This window comes from Centruroides vittatus, unplaced genomic scaffold (assembly GCF_030686945.1).
Source record: "Centruroides vittatus isolate TY-2023 unplaced genomic scaffold, ASM3068694v2 contig_351, whole genome shotgun sequence".
In the NCBI taxonomy this organism is placed as follows: domain Eukaryota; kingdom Metazoa; phylum Arthropoda; class Arachnida; order Scorpiones; family Buthidae; genus Centruroides; species Centruroides vittatus.
In genome coordinates, this window is record NW_027122174.1 from 1,242,430 (window position 1) to 1,264,697 (window position 22,268).

A 22,268-nucleotide genomic window follows, 5' to 3' on the forward strand; every position below is an offset into this window, starting at 1 on the left:
TACTTTATCCAGTAAAATAAATAATTACATTTTCGCCAGTTCGTAAATTAAGCGTTTAAATAGCAAAAATAATTAGTTATAAGATTATTTTTAGGATTTAAGAAGATAAATGTTAGCTTTATTACATACTTATCGTAATATTTCTTCTCGTTACAGTAGACAAACGTAGAGAAACGCAAAGATGCGATGGAAATATATTTATAAAAATCTAATTTATAATTCCATTTATAGACGAAAATTAACTTATTGCGATAGGTAAGTCGTTTTACTCGATTAAAATTCAAAAATGATTTCATTCTAAATATAGAATAAATACGACGTTCGATAAAAGACTAATTTCAAGTACTTAAATTGGAAATTCAGAAAGATAACTGGAGACATTTGCAAAATTAGTAATTGCACTAACGCTGCAGTAAATATAAAGAAAACATTATTAATTTTAACGTTGGAATAATAATTCCATTCGTATATATACGCCATAATGATTATTTAATGTTTCAATCGACTTTGTATCTATCACCGAAAGCGTGCGATCTTATTTTGCATTTATGCAGTGTAAACATTTATTTGAAGAAACTCGTTTCCGCCATTGAATAAACGAAAGTAACGAAACTAGATTATTCCATAAATTACGTCTATATTTATCCGTTTTCATATTTTAATTAAAACTAAAATTTCAAAAAATTTAATAACAAAAAGGGGAATATTTTTCATCACCTTGGTAGTCTTCAAAGCGCTGTACTTTTCCACGAAATATCCAACAGCGAAGCCGACAAAATACGGCCCGGCATGAGCGTAAGGTTTAAAATATAATTGGTGGTTAAGGTTCTTCCTGAATCTGAAATAAACGCATCGTATGTCAGAATTTTCGGTCAAATAAATCCGTTTCGCTCGACAGTAAAATGTTTCGAAATATAAAAATGTATTTAATATGAAAAGTAATATTTGTTATTATATTAAATGCGAAAGTCGATTCTAAAAGACATTTTTGCTTCTTTAAATTTAATGTTAGATTTATGCTTATGCTCTTATTAAATGATTATTATTATTTTACCTAACATTTATAACTTTAGTCTATTCCGCCTTCTTACGATAGTTGGTTTATAAGAATTATGCAATGTGTTCTGAAAAAGTTATGCCAGGCTTATATCCCCGCTAGGTAGATATACAAATTTAGATACATTGATAGCTCGTACATCTAAAAATTTGAAAATAGTTTGATATTTGGACCTTTAAACTTTACGGGAAAAAACAATTGTAATTTTAACATTTCAAATAGTACTATAAAGAATTTTAATAAAACGGTGTAATCGGATTTGAAATCGAGCCAACCATTCAAAAGCTAGAGCCGAAAAGTCTTTATCTATTAACTTCAGAAAAATTAACTTACTAAACAAACATTATTACTCGTAATTAAATAATACCATCGATACGAATTATTGCTAAACATAATTCGTATTAAAAAATAGACAGGTATTAAATTAAATAGCTCCTTCAATAGTGTTTAGATTTAATCCCGATAAATGATTTTAATGCAGCCCACTTTATTTATTTTTCCATCCCTTAACTTCGTAGAAAATTTCATTGTAAACACGGTTCCCAGTGTTTTACCGCATTGTCTTAACATTTTTTAAAAATTTCGGTCAGAAAAGCATTTCGTTGTTGGCACTTTTAATAGAACCTAGCAGTTAATCTCTCGTGTGATTTGTGAATGATTCTTTCGATTTCTAATCTGATTACGCATTGCATTCGACATTAAAAATCTTTTAAAAAAATGTATTACAAGATACGAGTTATCATTTGATACGCTACTTTTGACTTTTAAAGATCAAAGTTCAAAATATCAAAGCGCAATCTTTACGTCTATCGATACTCTCAGTTTTAAATTTCTATATTTATTAAGACCGGAGATAAGTTTATCGGCTCGGAACGACCTTTCTGAGATCCGCTGTTTAATACTGTACATATAACATTTTAAAATATTTTGTGCTCGACTACACCTATAACACTATACTTATGTAAATAAAAATCATGCGTAAACACGGTGTTTGTGGCATCGGTGCCATGGCACGACAACGATACGTATCGATGGTGCCGTATCGTAAGAATTGTATGGTGTGACTTTATTGCGCTGTTGACACAAGCACTGCGTTTATCCATAATTTTGATTTCCGTAAGTATATAGTATTATAGGTGTAATCTAACCACAAAATACCGTATGACGATTCGTTTATGATTAGCGATTATGGCATTTATGGAAACTGGCCCACGCTCCGCTCGTGCGCCAAACTTCCGTTCGTGTCATAATCGCCTATATTATAAATTAATTGCATAATATACTATTATTAAATAGTAATAATGGGAAAAACAAAAAAATTAGTTTCGAATTTGTCTTTTTTGCACTACGTGGAGAGCCTGTAAGCGAATAAGATTCCACTGCGTGATTATGTGTTCCCGCGATGTAAAAGAGACAAATATGCGCACTAAATTTCTGTCTCTCCTGATGGAGAATTTAGTAAATTTAGTAATTTTCTTTCTAGTATTGTGGCTTATACAAATTATACTTATATTCTATTCAATAAGGAGTAAAATCTACACTTGGATGTGTATAAATAAACATTATATAATTAAAATAATTAAAATATATATATTCTAGATCAAATTAAACATTTAAAATAAATATTTATAAAATCGTAACTAAATTAAATATATCTTTAGGAAAATATTTTCTGCCAAGTAAAAACAAGAAACAACGAGTAATTATTTATTGTGACATTGTGACAATGCCGGGCTGCAATCATATTTTTAATTTAAAGTATATGTTCTCCACCTCAAATTAGTAGCGAGTTGCTCCCGCACATCGTACTTTTCCTTTAACAGTAGAATCGTGCCGGTCATCTATAACACCTTTCGGGGGAAAATTTTTTAATGGAAATAACATGACTTCCGGTTTGGATCGAAAGTTCATATATAGTTAATAGGTACCCCCTGCATTTATGGTTTCCATTTCCGGCCTCGTCTTTCATCTGTCTAACTTCATTCTTGAGATTAAGGAAAGACAGACAGACGACAGTGGGAATTTATTGGTCTACAATTTTTTCAAATTGCAACTCAATAATAACAATGCAGGAATAAATAATTATATATATAAATTTTAATGCCAATTTGAACAATTATTGCGACTAACGGGGTAAACTGATACAAAAATAGAATTATAATTCTTAATATTTTACCCTCTTTGTAGATTTATTTACATCTTAAGTATTCTAGTCGATCAACTTGTTTTAGTATCAGATCTCATCCCAGTATTTTTTTTATTGTCTTGCTGTCAAAAAATGTTTATTGCAGTTTCATAAAAAGTTAGTTATTTTGGTAACTCGTTGTCTCGATTACAGCACGATAATAGCAATAGCAAACTCGTTTTATAAAAAAGCGAATGACTCGGTATCTGATATTCGCTTATGTTATTTCCTGTTATCCATCTTCCTCGTATCTTTCCCAGTTATCGTTAATAATATAAATGGCTTCCAATATAGCGTTTGCCCTAAACGAGCGACACAAAACTTTCTCTCATTTATTATTAACAACGTTTTATGTAATATTCAGTTTACTTTATTTTTATTTAGTAAGTTATATTTTTTTAATTATTTTTTCAAACTCTTTTATGTTTCTTATTAGAGTAATTCGTTATCATTTTCGTGTCGTACACTCTACCGTAAAATCTGAACTGGATAAGAAGTGACTTTTATATAGAACTGCTTTCATTAAATAACTTATTTGATAACTAGTAAAGTGTTTTATTTAAAATTATAATTCATTCAACATTAAACACTTACGTCGAGGATTAATTTTTATATTGATTATATACTGTATTTCTTTTTTCGGGGAGATGTAATCAATACAGAAATATATAGAGTACCTCAGGAGTCAGTTAAACATCCTAAAGACAATTGCAGAGATTCACAATTAACTATATTTATAACTAACTTTTGACTACTAATAAAAGTGTTGAATATATCGCAAGAACATTAAAAGCGTTAAACAAATTTTCTATTGTAAAAAAATAATAAGAAATAAGAAATAAAATGAAATTTTTAAAAAATGTTATTTCATTTTTAGAACCAAAAAAACGTATTTTTTATTTAAAAAATTTAAATAAATTCTATTCTCTATCGGGAAAATCTTAAAACACGTTCTTCTATAAAAATTAACATTGTTCAAAAACAAGTACTATTTATAAAATACGAAGCAATAAAAATAAATTATTCACCTATCGTAATAACAACATTAGGAAGGCATAAAATAGTTCATAATTGTAAATATAGTCTGCATTAATTTCGTAATTTTGAAACTTTGGAAACATTTCAAACAGAAACATATTATTAATGATTGAAAATGTATAAAATATAATAATAATGGTAATAGTTGTTTTTCTAGGTAAAAGAGTTAGATAACGATAACCACATAAAAATAACTAGGTATTCTCGAGGTAAGGTGGTGGCATTTTTTTCATTTATTTAGTAGCGATAGAAATAAAGATGAGACTTATTATATCTATAACCAGCGAAACGAGATATTTTGTTCTTCTGGTTAAATGCGCGTTGTATTTGTCATAAAAATAAAAACTTCCAATATAAAGTAATAAAAACTAATAGCGAACTGCGGTTTTGACATCTTATGGTTCCCAGTGATATTTTAAGTGTCACGATATCTTTAATATGACGAACCGTCGCTCTAACTCGACATTCGTTTTATGTATGGCCGAGCTAACGGCCATACACGGAAGCGCGACTGTGCAGAGAACTTTTCAAACTGCCGTAACCCGAAAAAGGAGCATTTTAGAACCTATGTTTGTACGGAAATTTTTCATTTTTAAAGTTTGCCAGACCTTTTAAAAAGCATTCTGTAGAACTGTCATTTTGGGATGAATGTCTCGGTGAGGAGTAAAAAATGACAAAATTCGAGAGAGTAGAGAGAAATCGCAAAATAATATAATAAGTGAAACAAAGCGTAGACTGAGTAAAATAAAAACGATTTAGAAAAGAAATGAAATGGCGATTTATTAAAATGCTCTCCGAATGGCATCCGGCGTTAGTTGAAAAAATGAAGAAATAAAGTCAGGCTGACAGTAACAAAAAGAGAATATTTGGGCATGTCAAATATTAAAGAATACACGTTACGTTTATAATAGCATATTTTTTAGTATAGCGATGACTATTTCTGATTTAAAAAAGAAAGATAAATTACATTTACATTATATTTGAATCATTAATAAAATGAAAGTTACTCGAATCTTATATGATTTGATAGTATATTATAATTAATTATGCTATTTTTAAATAAACTCTTTCTCTATAACACACTTTTAATTGCTTTCAGTAAAAGAACAAAGTAACATGCTGCAAAGGTGTTAAATTCGTGTGAATTAAATAAATAAATAAATAAAATGTTCTCTCTATTTCTCATTTAACCTATATTACATTAAATAGCAAAATAAATATTTTAAAAGTAAATATTAGCTATTTAAAAAATAACTTCGATCGGTTGGTATTCTTCGCGCTGTGTGTAACCTACTTACGCATACAGCACAAAGCTACTGTATAAAGTACTAATATTTACAATAAGTATTATTACTTTATAAACACGAAAGTGTAGTTTTACTGTAGTACTTAGCGCAAGTATGAACCAACAAAATGATCAAATAAGTATTAATACTTATAATAAAGACAAAATTTTTAAATACATTATAAATATGCTAATTATATGCATAATTTTCACACGGTATTTACGGTGCTAATACTTAGTATAATATAAATATAATGCTTATAAATATAAGAAGTCATTATTAAACTTACTCGGAATCAGAATAGATTATCAGAATAGTTGGGGTAAAATTTCTTACATAAGTAATATATCCCGTGATTACCATCGATAAAATTATTAAAATCAGATTAACTATCATTCCGATAATCGGCCATCTGAAAAAATAAAAGTATGTTTAATTAAACTTTCACTAGAAAATTTAAGATGTTCTTCATAATATGCTAAAATATGTTTAAACTTTATTGATTTTATTAATAAATAATCAGTCTAATAATTAGATAAAACAGCCGGATAACCACGTAGATAAGGTAAGGTCCGTACAATTTCTGTTATAGAACATTAGTCAACGAATCATTTACATTTATCATTACAATTATCATTGACAGAAACCCTATCGTCAGGAATATATAACATATTTGAGCGTATAAGTCGGGGAAAGAAGCAACTGCTCTCCTAAATTCCAGCAAAAGAGTGAGGAAAATTCGGACAGAGAAACGTGATTTGTTTGATTATTTTTTGTTCGATGTCGGTGATGGCAAATTAAAAATTGGTATACTGTATGTGTTTTTCTCTGTGTAAAATTTCGGAAAAATCAACCTCCTCTGGCACTCTTCTCCTTTAACCAACCGCCCCGTGATAACTGACAAATAGCAAAAAGCAATTTTTGTAAATAGAACAAGAAAAATCACAAGAAATAATATTTATATATCATATTTTATTAAAAGAATATTGACTTAGTTATCTAAAATGCAATTCAGTTGACCAAACAAAAGGTTACAATAATTTTTATAGCCGAACTAAATTTTATTCAGTCTTAATTGTAATAGAATTTATGTAGTATATAACCTAGTTTATAATACTTTTAATAAGTCACAGAATGAATATCAGACATTGAGTTGTACCAATGACGAATAGTTTTGTAATGTCAGGATTTAGGCTTAAGTTCTTGGAATTTCATATCTCAAATTCATTTCCACTCTTATATCAGAGTAGAAATCATAAGATTCGTGGAGATTACAAAACCAAGTTAATAGACAAACTTACTTGACTTATAATATGTAATATACTTCTATCAATATACCAATTAAGTTTTCCTATTACAGAAATTTGAATTTTACTAAACATTTTAAGTGAATGAGTATCTGAAAGAAAATAAGGTGTTGAGTCAAAAAGAGAATGCGAGGAAGTGTGCTAGAATAGGCCCCGGTGTGTCTGGACGGGAAGGTGTGGAGAAAGTTGTCGAATGCATAATTTGCAACATCGTAGTCTCCTTTTGCCTGCTGCTCGACCTTTTCGGATTACGAGCGTGACGAATGTATTAATAAATTTATGAATTTATTTTAAAAATCATGTTTCCGGTTTTATTAAATGTTTGGACAGTTGTTTAGTAAATGACTCCAGTAGGCATCTTACCCGTAATCGGGGTGAGACGTTTAGCGGAATCGTTTAAACCAACATGGCGGTTTAAGATCGGTGGTTGCTGACAATCGTAATTTTAGAAGCAATAATTTATAAACAAGTTTTCTTGTTTAAAAACACATCTAAATACGTATAACAGTTTTACTTTGCTTTTGAAATAATTTTCGTCAGAAAAAAGTGAGTGATTTCTTGGTACTGTATTTTGCTTTTAGAAATTAAAACGCGGTACAAAATTTTAATCACACGTAATATAATACATATACTTCAATATATTTTAAGAATTAATAGATTAGATAATAGTAACTGACCATTAATTTTTGTAAAATGTTTAATTACGTATAGATCCAGTATTATTTAATATTTATTCATCACTAGTATGTATTTAAACGTTCAAACAATTTAATCAATATGGGAAAATGGACGAACGGACACTGACTTTACAAAGTTATTAGTGGGATTGTGGCAAGAACTTTTGTTATTATTATGTATTAAAACGTCCAATAAAGATCAATGAAAATCAAGTTTGTCCCGAGGATAGTATGCCTACGTTGTAAGCTATGGAACAAGATGCGCGATCATCGATACAGACAGCGAGTCACAGTTCAGTTTCGACGGAAGAAACCGGTTTTTCGCATCTCAATCCTCTTTCCATAGCAACATCGAGAATCTTGCCAGTCCCGAGGTGCCAAACAAGCTTCGCTATATAAGCGGAAAACAAACCTCTACCAAAAGAATAAAATGGCAAGAGAAACTCCTTATCAAAAATATCCCAAAAGAGTTCACCCGGATCCAATCCACCGGCAAACGAAGACAAATGGATGTAGTGGATTTGAATAACGTTTGTGTAGAATGCAGGAAACTGTACGGAGAAGGAGAAAATTAGATTAAATGTTTACGGTGTAAATTTAGGTTCACGTTTTATGCGTTCGACACGGAAATGATCTATGCTTTGTTCGTCCTCCCGATTATAATAATTCTAATGATTGAAAAATCTACAGCATCCCTTTTCCCCACTTCCATTCCTTATGTCCCACAGTTGGGAACATATCATCTTGCACTCGTGCCAATAAACGTTTCTAACGCTACTAAGACAAACTAACTTTCGATTATTACTTGAACTGTGATGTGAACGTCTTTAATTTCATATGCCACATATACCGATGTTCTCAATATAATTTTTGTGCTAATATTTGGCTATTTATCCTTAGCGTGTATTCAAATACATTGCTATTATGTATATTTATATATTATAAGATGATAAGTATAACAGACTCTTAGAAGAATTTCTTAGAATGCATTAAAAGAGAACATTTATAGTCAGTAACGTGCTTTTAATTATTGCGTAGTTTTTGAGTATATTTCCATCCACTTTGTAAAAGAAAAACGTTGTAAACTCACTTGTCAGTTTACCATTCTTATTCACAAATACACATAAAATGTACGAAGCAAAACACATTTATCAAGAAACGACTGTATTAAATATTGATCATAAAAATGATTATAGAAATTTATTAGACATTATATTTCGATAAATTTGTGATGATGATAATAATAATAATAGTGGTACGAGCAGCAAAACAATTTTAGAGAAAAATATCAAACAAATAACAGATTCAATTACATGGAGAAAATTAACACGCGAGTTATTACGAATGCCACATTAATGTGGCGAGATTAGTATTGAATAGAATTGAAGGTACAGAAAATGGAGCCAAAACATTTATTCAAATGTTTTCAGTAATTGAATACATTTAAAAATATTTCAAAACAAAAAATAATGCAAACCTTCAAAAAAGAATCAAACGCAAATATTGTTAATAATCGTGCAATTAAAAAGAAAAATATAAATTTTGAAATAATTTACTTGTATTTAAAAATAGTTTTACATCGGATAAACTTAGATACCTTGATAGGAATAGATTAGACTCACCGTAGAAGTAATAACAAAACAGGGATGGACAAAATATAAAATTGAAAGTCACAGGCTAAAAACCAAGTATGCTCCAAACACTGAAAATAAAATACGTTAATAGTTAACTTTTTCATTAGTTGTCAATTAATAGTTTTAAATAAATATTATGAGTTAAAAAATTTAACATCTCGCGAATTGCATTTTCTGATGAAAAACGAAAACTTGTATCTTCCTTAAATCGCTTATGCCTTAAATGTATTATTTATTGTTTACGATCGTGTGGCAATGCGGATAGACACAAGTTCTTCCATCGCTTCCACTCCATTATTGTTTTAATAAGAGTAATAATAATTTGTTAAGCAGCGAAATGCAAAGTACCCCATCTGTAACAGAGATTTTGTACTTTTTTGGAGTGTAATCACGTAAATAAACTATATAACTATACTGAGGAAGCTGGTCAATTTAAAGTACCAATAACCATTGACGACACCGAATGGATGGACGAAAGCCGTTGTTTTAAAACAATGGGAAAATCTATCCCTCTATAATGTACGCGTCATTAGAATTATTATCATTGGTTTAGACCTGGTTTAGACCAATGATAATGATAGCGCAGCAAAGAGCGAATAATGAATAAAAACTGGGTTTGTGCACCTGGTAAACAATCTTCTACGATTGAAAAATTGTTAGATAAAGACAATTTCAATTAAAAAAAAGTCGAATGTGCACAAAGTAACAGAATTTAATGTAGATCGAGCATTATAGACGGGGCAAAATTATGCGTGCTACTTTTCATAGTACTTTACAAATATGTAATCAGTACAATTGTTTTTAAAAATAAGATTACAAATTCTATTTATGTACTTGTCCATTATTTGAAAGAAAAATTTAGACCACTGTATACATTACAAATAAATTCTCCTTGCCGATAGATATTTCTATACAATATTATTATTATCCAAATTCTTACTTTAAACAACAAATATACTAGTCACAGATAATTAATAGACGTAAGAACTAAACTTTTACGAGTTATTGTGATATTTTGACATTTGACTTTAAAATTTCTTGTACCGGTGCCCATTGTTATAAACAATTTTTAATGCCGAATCGAACGTTTCGATCAATTTTGAAATCGAACGAACTGTTTAGAAAAGTCTTACTGAAAAAAACACTTTGCCTGATACACCCAATCATTGTATTAAAAGCGCAAAAAAAAATGTTTCCTGAAAATTTTCTTTAAAATAATAAGATGCTGTAGACAGTGTAGAGAAACATTTTACTGTATGCTTTTTCTACATAATTAGGAAAATAAAACTCCTGTATATTTTTTAATACGATCTATCGTTAAACAAAATGAATGAATTGCATATCCAAGGCATTATTTAATTATGAGCAATAGTAATTATTCCAAAGACTAATGTTTGAAGCTAGTAGATAAAGTTTTTGCCGATATGGCTTTTGGTACGATTTTAAATCTGATTTCATCATTAGATTCAGAATTAAAAATTCTCTAAAACAATTGCAACAGAACAGAGTAACATTTCGATGTTTAAAGCTCAAAGTCTAAATATAAAAGTAACTGAGACAATGCAACTTTTACATCCATTAATACTTTTTAATTTTCAAATTTCTATTTATATTAGAAGTAGAGACATAAGTTCGACACTGACTTTCTAGTATTCACTGTATATGTGACACCAATACGTCAAAAAGATATAGTAATTTCACGACATTGAAAATGGTAAGTTATATAGGCTAACTATTTACGATAGTGTAGAAGACGAATTTAAATGACGTATTTAAGACGATTTTTCCTTGAAAATTAGAAAATAATGGAAAAAAAAAATCCGAGAAGTTCATTCTGATTGTATCGTGTAGAAAATTTAAAATACTGGCATTGAGAAAGTTTAAATTACAGTATTTTAACTGAAACGAACTCATTCAGTAATAATGTATAGTATCCAAATTCTTACCGATTCATCTAAAGAAACGAAATTATTAATAAATAATACATTGGTCCACCAATTGCGTCGACAAGCGGTAATTTCTTTATCCACTAATTCGTGCCACAAAGGACCGGATCCCATCCACGGCACGAAAAATAATATACATATCGTTATAATCAAAACGGGTGCAATTCTGAAAAAAATGTAATATGTGTTATAATATTTTATAAAAGAAAAATGGAATATTATTAAATATGAAAACTTACCTCCAATATCGATGGAATACGAATAAAGGAATGTTGATAGTTTTCAATTCCTTGCATTTTTTCATCACTGTATAAGTTACAAGAAGACCACTAAAGAATACATAATTTTACATACTTAACAATATAAAATTACATTTTAAATTGATCTAAATATTTTTATAATTATATTTCATTTCATTTTTACGTAAAGACCCAAGTTACTCGCACAAATATAATTTATAATAGGTTATGTTTGATTGAGTACATAGGTATGTTTACGCGCGTGTGTATGTCATCAAATATAGTTTTTTAAGGTAATTTATAAGTAGCTAAATTCGATTTAAAGATAAAATAATATAAATAAGACGTTACATTTTACATCCGTGAGGTAAATTAAAGCAAATATAAATGAAAGCTTTTATCTGTTAGAAAAAAAACGAAATAAATTCAAATCATAAAATTTACGAATTAAAATTTTGTCTCCATCGATTTAAGGGCAAATATATTATGTAACAAATATGAATGTTTTTTGATATAAAATTAAAGCTTTTATTGAAATTTTAAAATATTTTTAGAAACGATTAATTAGCTGAAATTCTGAAAAAATCGAGATGTAGACTTCAACCGAATTTCGCGATTCTTGGCCGATTCGTTACTAATGACGCTTTCGTAATATACAGCCGCGGCTTAAATTTCAAAATTATTAATCAAATTATAAAAGTTAATTTTCCTTACGAAATATGTATTACTTGTTAGTCGAATTACATTTGTGTAATTTCGATGTTAATTTTAAAATAGACTTAATTGGAGTTGCGCGGTACTTGGGGATAAAATCCGAGACAAAGAATTCTTCCCGAAAGATACTGAAACTTCAATTCCAGGACACGCAGTACGTGTGTATTTTTACTCTGCCAGTGATAGAAACAGATTTAAAGTGAGAAAAAGTAAATATACTTTTTATATACATCCGTCTGTAGATGGCGTTAGGAAAAAATCCGAGACAATCCCGGTAAACACGGATATCTGGCAACCCTAACTTAATGTCATTAGCGGTCACAAACCAAACGAAACACAGAGAACGTGTTACTCTTGAAATAAATTTTAACCAGAGTATATCGTTAAATTTAATAAAATATACGTTATTTAAATTTGAAATAAATAAATTTTCTCGGAAGAAACAGGTAAAGTTTTTGAAAAAAAATATCATTTTTGAAAAATTCTTTAAATCATTTAAATTACTAAACAAGTTTTCGAAGCTATACAGTATATCGACCAAACGCTTGTTCCGCGCTTCAATAACCGAGGCAAATAAAACCCGTTTACTTATCTACATATATAATCGAGACGAGTTGATAATAATAATAATAATAATAATAATCAGCGCAGAGCCCAAACGGTTAGGAGTTGAAAGTTGAAATTTGGTACATAGTTAGGGTACCAAATTTAAGTACCAAAGTGTTAAGTAACGATGATAGTGTTAAGTAATAATGGATGTCAACAATGGAAGTGTTAAGTAACAATGGAGAACGAGAGAAAGCGACGGGCAAGATTTACGGGCTCTGGAAAAAAAAATAATAATAAAGAAAAAGAGAAATATGTTAGAACATATTCGATTTTCAAATTTAAACAGATTAGTTCGGTTTTTCTCGACCCTTCTTTAGAACATTCGATGAAAATCGAACGATATAATCAGAACACGTCGTGAAAATCGAGCAATATTAGAACATTCGATTTTCAAATTCGACCTTTCTTTAGAAATACTTAGTTCGTTGATGAAATTACTCTCTTCCTTTTGTGACTATAACGTAATAATCTTAATCTTCGCTATCGTTACTTTTGCTCGAGCAACGCCGGGCCTACCTGCTAGTCTAACAATAATACAGTTTGCAGCACTCCGTCGTTTGCGACACTACGCATTTTGGGCACCCGCCTCTCGGAATTTGCAGTTTAAACGACGTTTATATCCCAGTAATAGATCTACAATTAAAAATTTTTGTACTTACCTACACACTTTATCGCAACAGTACTTTCTTTTTCTGTATACGTTTCATTAATTTTTTCTTTTCGTCATAATCAACTTTTCTCGAAAAGAATCAGTCGGATAAATATAAGAAAAAGCTTTATAAACAAAGATGCGGGCCTACAATATTTTAAATTGTCTGCATCGACGTACAAATGACGATAAGAAGTAAGCGTCTGAAATGCGTATTGTCACCGAGAACGAAATGCTGCAAATTATATTATTAATTGGATAAATAGATTAATTTCTAGAATCTTGCTTTACACATTCAGATGCGAAACGAGTGTTCGGTTTCAACAATATAAAAATAAATAAGAAATACGTCGTGGTTCCCGAGAAAGTACTGTATTTAAATCGTTCGTCATTTAAAAATATAATATATCGCTGTTCTTTTCTTTCGACAAATAAATATTCATATACTAGATGCTTTTCCCTTTTATATTTCTACGTTTATGTTTTATTTTCATAATATGCCAGACTGTTTTTCCCCTAAAATAATTAAAAAAAAAAAAAACATATTCACATCGTCTTATAAAATATAGCGCAGCGTAACTATACAATATTTTAAAAGATAATAATGCCTAGTCTACAGTGTTTTACCATAAAAGCTTTTATTTACTATCCATTATTTTTATTTCTGTTTTATCAATCCTTCAAAACTCATAACGCGAAAACCAATTACTCTACCTTATTTTCTAACTATAGGTTTACGGCTGTTCCAAGGTGAATCACCTCGTAACAGCTGTAAACCTATAGTTAGAAATCAAGGTAGATACGTGATATACTCGTTAACACATTCAGATATTTGAATAAATTGTAATAAAATTGTATAAAATAACATTTGAACTTAAAATTACCTGATAAAAAAGAAAGAGTCGACGCTTAAAGTTCCGTTCATGATCACGGTAAAGGGAAAAGAATCTGGAATTTTCGGTAATGATAATACGCTACCTGTAAAAAGATGATTTTAAACTTTAAGATATTATTATTAAATGAATTTCCAAGGCTATATTTCTCAACAAACTAAATGTGTTTCAGACAGTTTTTCTTAAACGTAAAATACGATTGTTAGATTTAACATCGTTTTGTGAAATTAAATTCGAATTAAATTTAATTTGAAAATTTCGCTGGGGAACTATCTTTGACATAATTTTATTATTAAAAAGTATAAACATTTTTTAAAATTTATATTAAACGACGGGATTTAACATTTATAGATATTTGTTATTAATTAAGGCGAAGCGTTAATTAAGAAATCTATTTTAATTCTATTAATGGATCTGTTATTAGAATTATATTCTCCGATATATCGGCCTTCGTATGTTGTTCCGAATTCTGATTATCCGAGTTAATTAATTAATATAGCTTATGTTGCGAACTGTAAAGTTCTTTTCTTCATTTCAATTCGTGACATAAACTAACTATATATACCCGTATATATAAGTAAACTAGTCTAAAACCCAACCTTCTATAAACTAAAATCTGCGTAAATCGAAAATAAATCTCGGAGCGGAACGCTTTGGTATGTAAAATACTACTGTATTGTAAGCCGAAAATCTCTCCAACGCGGAAATAAAAAATTTTTGGGTACCGAATACATAACGTGTGAACGAATAAAGTGGGATTTTTCGGCACAACGGCAGCTTAATTCTAAATCATAATGATCTAAGTGGCGGAAATTATGGTCTACTTCTTGATGATGAGTTGTAGATACCTTTTTTTTCCTTTGTTACGACTGTATTTTCATTGTTTTTAAAATAGTTAACTGTAACAATGGAATTCCGGTGTTTCTCTAGAAGACTCCTTATAAAATGGAACCTGTCAAAATGAAAAATTCTGGCCGCTAAATTCGCCGGAAAATTCTGTTTCGGACAAGTTTTACATTACATTACAAGCATTGACAAGTGTAAGACAAGTATTACATTACAAGTTACATTTTATGTCGTTATCTCCAACATTTTATATTGATAAACGTCACGGAATGTTAATTACGATAATTACTCGTCATTAAATTATCATTATCAAATCTTATATTGTATTTAAATTTTCGTGTAATTAAAATGACTAATCTGCCTGGAAGAGCATTCGAATGTTCTTCATAAAGTAGAAAAATGTATATTTACGTATCTATTAGTTATCACTCTTACTATTACTTATTTCCACTAGTCAATTTTAATTATTGTAAAAATAAACATATTACTTACGCACAAGTTCGAAATTAGTATTACTGTAAGTATGTCCTAGAATTATCCAAGTAATAGTTAAAAATTTCATTCCGTGCAAAATATCGAGCGAACCCGAAGAACGAGTCGTATCCAAAATCTTCTTGCCATTTCGAAAAATATTGAAATTTTGTAGAAATTCATTCGCTTTAACTAAAACATTTCGAGGAGCTTTTTCAGTCGTATATAATTAATTAAATCTTTATTTTATTACTTTCGCGCGATACTTAACTTACCATTATCGTCGTAATTGTCACGTCGCGCCCGCATTTTACACAAGTATGTAGAAGTACCTATTATATTCATCGATAAAAGTAATCCGATGAAAACTCTGTAAAAATTATAAAATAAACGTTTATTATTTCATTTGTATGTTATTATTCAAATACATACATTGATTGATACATTTTCGCATATTATTTAATTTATCTATTTAAGTCTAGCTATATATATCTGCGAGCAGAAAAATATTCTAGATAAATTCGTGGCAAAAATTATTTCCCGTACTCTGAACTTACGCTGGCAATATTTGGAACGTTTGCATTGTGAAATGTTGTTTTGTTTCGCATTGAGGTATTGTGATATTCAGCCGAAATATTTCTCCCGCTATAAAATATTAAATTGATTAGCAATTTGGTTTTACAAAATTTCATAACGTATCTGATTAGAAATACGGGGTAATTCAAAATTCACAGAAATTTTTAAAAATTTATAACTCGCGAACTATTTACAGTAAGACGATGCCGATTTCACGGAAATGCTTTAAAAAGGCGGGATTTTTTTAGACGTATTAAAAATTTTAGTACAAAAATATTTCTTGCCATAGATGGCGCTTGTAGCATTTGTAAATTTGTTAAAATAAGAATAAAAAATTTAAAATGTTCGTAGTGTAAGCTCTAGTAACAATTTCACAAATTATGTATTTAATTAATGACTCGAAACCGTGTCGCGCTCGATTCCTGTTGACTACGAACGCAATATAGTGCTTTCGACCATCGCTTGGCTTTTCTTCTCCCTGTCGAGACAAGAATTGCGTATTTAGCTCGTTTCGGGCCTAATATGCCCCTCTTCGGTCAACTAAATATTAAGACGATGACACTTTACAGCCAATGTTTCGGGCAATGGCACTTTACAACTAATGTTAAGAACGTTGGTTTTAAAAACTTTTTAACTTTAATGCTTGTCTCAACCAAATAACGGGGAGAAGAAAAGCCAAGTGATCGTCGAAAGCACTATACAGTATTGTATTCGTAGTCGTCAACAAATTACGTATTCTTATCAAACGCCATCTATGGCAAGAAATATAACTATTTTGGTACTAAAATTTTTATTACACAAAAAAATTCCACTTTTTTCTAAGCATTTCTGTGAAAACCGCATCGTCTTACTGTAAATAGTCTGTGAGTTAAAAGTTTTTAAAAATTTCTGTGGCTTTTGAATCACCCTTTATATTTCTAAATATATTTCTAAATACCTTTTCTGGCGAAGCTCTCTACATCTTTGCCGTTGCACGTCGATGGTAAGCAGATGCCGTATCTGAACGAAACGTAGTAGAAGACTTGAGCCATTCGGCTGGCCGATGCCAAAATCTAAATAAACAATACAAAACTGTGGACTATGAAAAAATACACGGTATTTTTCAGAAATAACAAATTCCTACGCTATTATTTGACGACACGTTAGAAAAGTTTTCTAGAGGTTTGTCTAAACGATACTTTTTAGGCCGAGGTGGAAGTGGAGGTTTGATTTTTATTGTGCAGTATTGTCCACCGAAATTTGGGTGCAAAGAATCGGAGGAAGGAATCTGGCTATCGATGCACTGGTCGTAAGAACCGAGCGAAGTTAACGAGCCACTGATCATTCCGTCTGTGGGTTTAGCCGATGCATCTAGCACTGAAATAAATAATAATAAAATATTATTATACAAAATGTTTAGTAGGCTATAATTTAACGAATAATTACAAAATACACCCAAAAGTTATTTAACTATTGTTTTATCTGTTCCAGGAATACTTAGGAATACGAATGGTAAACAGTTTAGGACACTGTTTGTGCAAAATTGATAAAGTCAGCAATTAATAAAATATTTCGATACGAAAGCAATTTAGTGTTCCACGGTAAAATGGTTTTTGGGCCATTCTGTATTTTCGGTCCAGAATCTGTATTAAAACTATTTTTTGAAACGATTAAAGTGTTTTCGTGTGAAGTGTGATTCGGTCATTATTCTTTCCTGTAGTTTTTTTTATTTATAGAAGTGAAACCTACTTATTTACTTAGAATCGACGCGCAGCTACGTATGAGTTAATACCTGTAAATTCACGCACATCAGAATTAGAAATAAAACTTAAAAGTAGTTTGTAGCTTACTTGTCCAAAACTAATTTTCAGATTTTATTAAATTTTTCTAATTTTTATAATAATACAAAATTTCCTGAGTAAACCAATTTATTTCCAAGTATTTGAAGTAAATTAATTAGTTTACTCTCGACGTCGAATTACGGTTATAAATTGAATGCAAAATTTTAATTTAAAGTACGAAATACACAGTAGTATGTTTTCTTCTAAAAGATGCTATCGTTACTTTTGGAAAAGTAACGGTATTAATTTAACGATTATTTTTTGTGGCACGGTCACAATGCCGGGCTGCAATTTTTAATCATATTTTCAATTTATTTAATTTAGGATATATTCTCTCTTCCTGAAATTAGTTGTGTCTTGCCCCTGTACATTATACTTTTCCGTTAGCAACGAAGTCGTTCCGGTCATCTATCTACTTCCTTTCGGGGAACAATTTTTGAATTGAAATAACGTGACCTACGGTGTGCATCGGCGAGTATTTATACAGTTAATCGGGGTCCTTCTGCCTCTAAAGTTTCTATTTCTGGTCTCGTCTCTCATCTATCTAACCCTGATCTCGAGACAAAAGACAGACAAAAGGACGGACAGAAGACAGGAAATTAATAGGTCTACAGTTTTTTCAAATTGCAGCCCAATTACAAATTACTTTATATGTACTTATAGGCTATATCGGTCCGAGTTAAAATAATTAAATATAGGCCTGCGAGTATAAGGTCCCCAAAAAGAAGTTTTCTATCGCAGAAACTAAATTTCTATTGTAAAGATCAGCGGCGGCCGGTCATTAGGAGCCTGGCTCCACCAATAATTTTATCAAACAAATCAAATTACTCACCGACAAAAAGCGGCTCGATTAACGAATCATTCATTATTTTCATAATCTGTTTGTTACAAAAATAATTTTCCACAAAAAATGAATATTTATTATGATGTTCTATCGTACTTGGGCCGGTTCCCGTGTAAATAACGCCAGGAGATATTGGGCGTAGAAATGCATATCATTGCTGGCAGTTACTATTGTAGGCGACTACGTGTTGTGGACCAGCTCGGTCGGGCCCGTTCTCGAACTATTCTTAACTGTGTGCGGGAGTCTATGCGTCAGTACACGAGTACTACAGGTTTTTGAAATCTTTTAGGTTTATCTTTTTACTGTTTCATTAATTTATAATTATTACGTTTATTTTTTTCATTTTATTTCGTGATTTACAAATGATCCTGTATGTTAAGTCATTTGTTTTTACTCATTTCATTGCGTTTATTTAAATTTCAGACGCTTCTTAAAAATTTTGGCGTGTTCGTTATTTTATTGTTTATTTGGTATTGTTTTATTTTATTAAATTATCGATAATAGTGTCCATTTTTATTACATATTTTGAGTCTGTCGTAACCTTGCTGATTAATATCGGAAATCTGTATAAACAAATAATAAAAAGACATACAAAAATAGACATATTTGTTGTTTTATTATTTATGCTAATTTAAAATCTTGATTTTTTAAATATTCGTCTAAATAGCTTTTTTAATCCCTCCATTTTCCGAGTTTCCGAGTGGCCACTGGTAAAAATCAATATGTTTCTATTATATATTTTTATGTTTTTATCAATTTTGTAAAAGAAAAATTCGTTGTTTCGAATTCAGGTAATGATTCGTATTGGCGTGTGTACCCAAAACACACGAAACGTGGTTAAGAAAATTTTGTGTTAGATTGTACTGTACTGTACAGTACATTACAAATAACTGTATAAAGTCTAAAGCGAGAAAAAATATAATTATAATTAAATGTTCTACGTCAAAATTCAGTAACTTATTAAAAATTTCTTGATTCGATTTCTCTTGGATAATTAATAACGCTCATACTGCCGAAGAGATCTCGGTATTTTGGATAATGATACTTTATTACTCATTTTAGTTCTGTTGTTTTATGTTTATTAAACATAATGAATGAGAATGAGACAACTGACACAAAAAACCAATTATAACACCTTTTTATTTCTATTGTTTTTCGTTCTTTTTTCGGAAGAATGAAAGACAATTTTAAACGAATATTCTCGAAAATATTATGGATCCAAGTAAAAGTAGACTTTTATGATTTTTTGCGAAGATGAGCTTAATAATTTTCAAATTTTTATCATCATACGGTAAACCTAGCTGCTTACTTGATATTAGATTCGGTTATTCAATTTAAAGTATCTTTCATTTATTTTGAAGCGCGTAATTTAATCCTATTGGCTGCTATCTAAAATTTGAATTCGGTCGAATCTTTTCTTCGTATTGCGCTCGCTGAATGTAAGTTCATCGAGCGCAATACGGAGCTGGAAGGACAATTAACATTTAAGAAAAGAAAGTTAAGGAAGTGAGGTCAGAAATCCATGACGCTTTTACGGAAAAATTATAAGACGATGCAGCTCCGCATTGTCTATTGTTATAATGAATTGTTTTAGTCTCGCATAACTTCAATCGTAATCAATTTGCACTGTAGACGAATATATAAAAGTTATCTATTGAACCTAAGTGTCACCGATACTTGTCTATATATTAAATATCGTACATTATTCTACAGACAATTAAATCGATTGCAAGATACACGAACGTTAATCGATTGAAACCCCGAATTAAACTGAAAAATTTTAAATTTATTTTAAAATTATCGATTCAAACGTAACATTTTCTTCGATAAATAATACACACGGCAATCCATTCGGTTAACCATTGCAGAGCCTAAATTGAGGTGGAAATGAGGTCTTTCATATTTAATACACAAGTTAGCGATTCGTATTTATATGTTTATTTTAGACACAACGAAACACGGTTAACTTACTTTCGAACTACCTATACTACTGCCCTTAATACATACTATGCGAGATCTGAAAATCCACACCTAGATATCGTAATGAATACAGTATTTTCAACGATATAACTAATATGTTATTGTTTTGTCTTCGTGTTTTGTTAAAAATAAATTAGTTTAGTAAAAAAAAATTCCATATAATAATATTAGTAAAAATTCTGTGTAATGCGTGATTTCTATTTTATAAAAATTTCATACGAGACTTTATTCAAATAATGGGCGTGTGTTTACGGTGTTTCCACATCAGTTATTCGTGGTTTAAATAAGCAGGAACGACCGATGTCTTATCAAAATAAAAATAAACATTACTTCTGAACAATTTTAGTAATTGCGTTTTTCTAAAAAGTCGAAATTAGTTGATTACGTACTATATTTTACATAAAATGTCTTTAAACATTAAAGACGTTTTATAGTCAATTTTTTTAACAGGAGGGACGAGCTGAAAGCAAAATTATGAATCACCGATGTTGTAGCCACTAATGGAATGTTTACAAATGGCAAGAATGCTCAGAACGTATTAATAAGATCTTAACGGACGATAGTCTCGTTTAAAAATTTCATCAATACTTTTTTGGATGATCGAATCTCTACATTTGTAAATAAATAATACGTCTTTGTACCCTCCGAATACGCGAAGAGAAATGATTTATCCTATATCTAAAATAATGTTTGAGGGTATATTGTTTTTACAGTAGTAACGATTACTTTCTAGGTTTTATAGCGTGTATATTTATAGATTTTATAAGATAGAGACTTTCGAGAAAGCAAAAAATACAACTATACTCACTAGTAAATGCCCACGGCTCCATGTTTGTGATACCATTCGATAGACGATTTAAATCTCTGGAACAGTTTTTCGAAGCTTGCGAGAAGATAGTAGCTAGAAAGGGTTCTAGACGACGATAACCACCGTTTATCAAACGTCGAAAATTGTGCTCTAGGCGCGTCCATTGTTTATCGATATCTTCCGCTCGATACGTGTCGCACGTCCACAGCAAAAGTATTAAGATCGCGCTTCGGAATGCCATGTAACTCAAAAAACCGATAACAGAAATGGCCGTGGCTAATTCCTTCTGCCGGTTCCCGCGGCGAACAGACTGCACCTAGTCGTAAATGGGTCAAGCTTGCTTCCGCCACTGGCGTTTTTCGTGCCGTTCTCGCCCGCTCTTTCTGCAGCAAACTTGTCAATGATGTTTAGAAAAAGAATCTAGTCGAAATAAAGACGTTATAATTAAAGAGAAATTATCGAACTTGTGGATAGAACCAATATTTAATAATTGAAACTTGCACAAATCCGCAATAAAATATTTTTTGCAAAAAAATCAGTAAACAAAAGTGCAAAAGTGCAGTTTATGTCAGCGATACCTGTCGAATTTAAGCCAGTATTTTTAAAATTCGTTTTACAGAGTAAGTAATCGATAAAATCTACATTATTTTATACGAAAAATCTATTTATAAATTTTATTTTATATCGAA

At 30.2% G+C, this 22,268-nt stretch overlaps 1 protein-coding gene across 1 annotated transcript in view; it reads right to left on the bottom strand.

The window, feature by feature from the left end:
- Positions 1-21,981, bottom strand: part of LOC136974615 (nose resistant to fluoxetine protein 6-like) — a 31,926-nt gene extending 9,945 nt beyond the window's left edge. The window contains exons 1-12 of the mRNA XM_067269543.1: positions 21,580-21,981; positions 17,251-17,483; positions 17,065-17,179; positions 16,109-16,196; positions 15,827-15,921; positions 15,573-15,743; positions 14,226-14,319; positions 11,370-11,459; positions 11,131-11,296; positions 9,173-9,252; positions 5,856-5,978; positions 718-838 (exon numbers count right to left, since the gene is read on the bottom strand). Of these exons, the coding sequence (XP_067125644.1) occupies positions 718-838; positions 5,856-5,978; positions 9,173-9,252; positions 11,131-11,296; positions 11,370-11,459; positions 14,226-14,319; positions 15,573-15,743; positions 15,827-15,921; positions 16,109-16,196; positions 17,065-17,179; positions 17,251-17,483; positions 21,580-21,820 (1,617 nt within the window). The 5' untranslated portion in view covers positions 21,821-21,981. The remainder of the gene's footprint in view (positions 1-717; positions 839-5,855; positions 5,979-9,172; positions 9,253-11,130; positions 11,297-11,369; positions 11,460-14,225; positions 14,320-15,572; positions 15,744-15,826; positions 15,922-16,108; positions 16,197-17,064; positions 17,180-17,250; positions 17,484-21,579) is intronic.
- Positions 21,982-22,268: the final 287 nt, after the last annotated feature.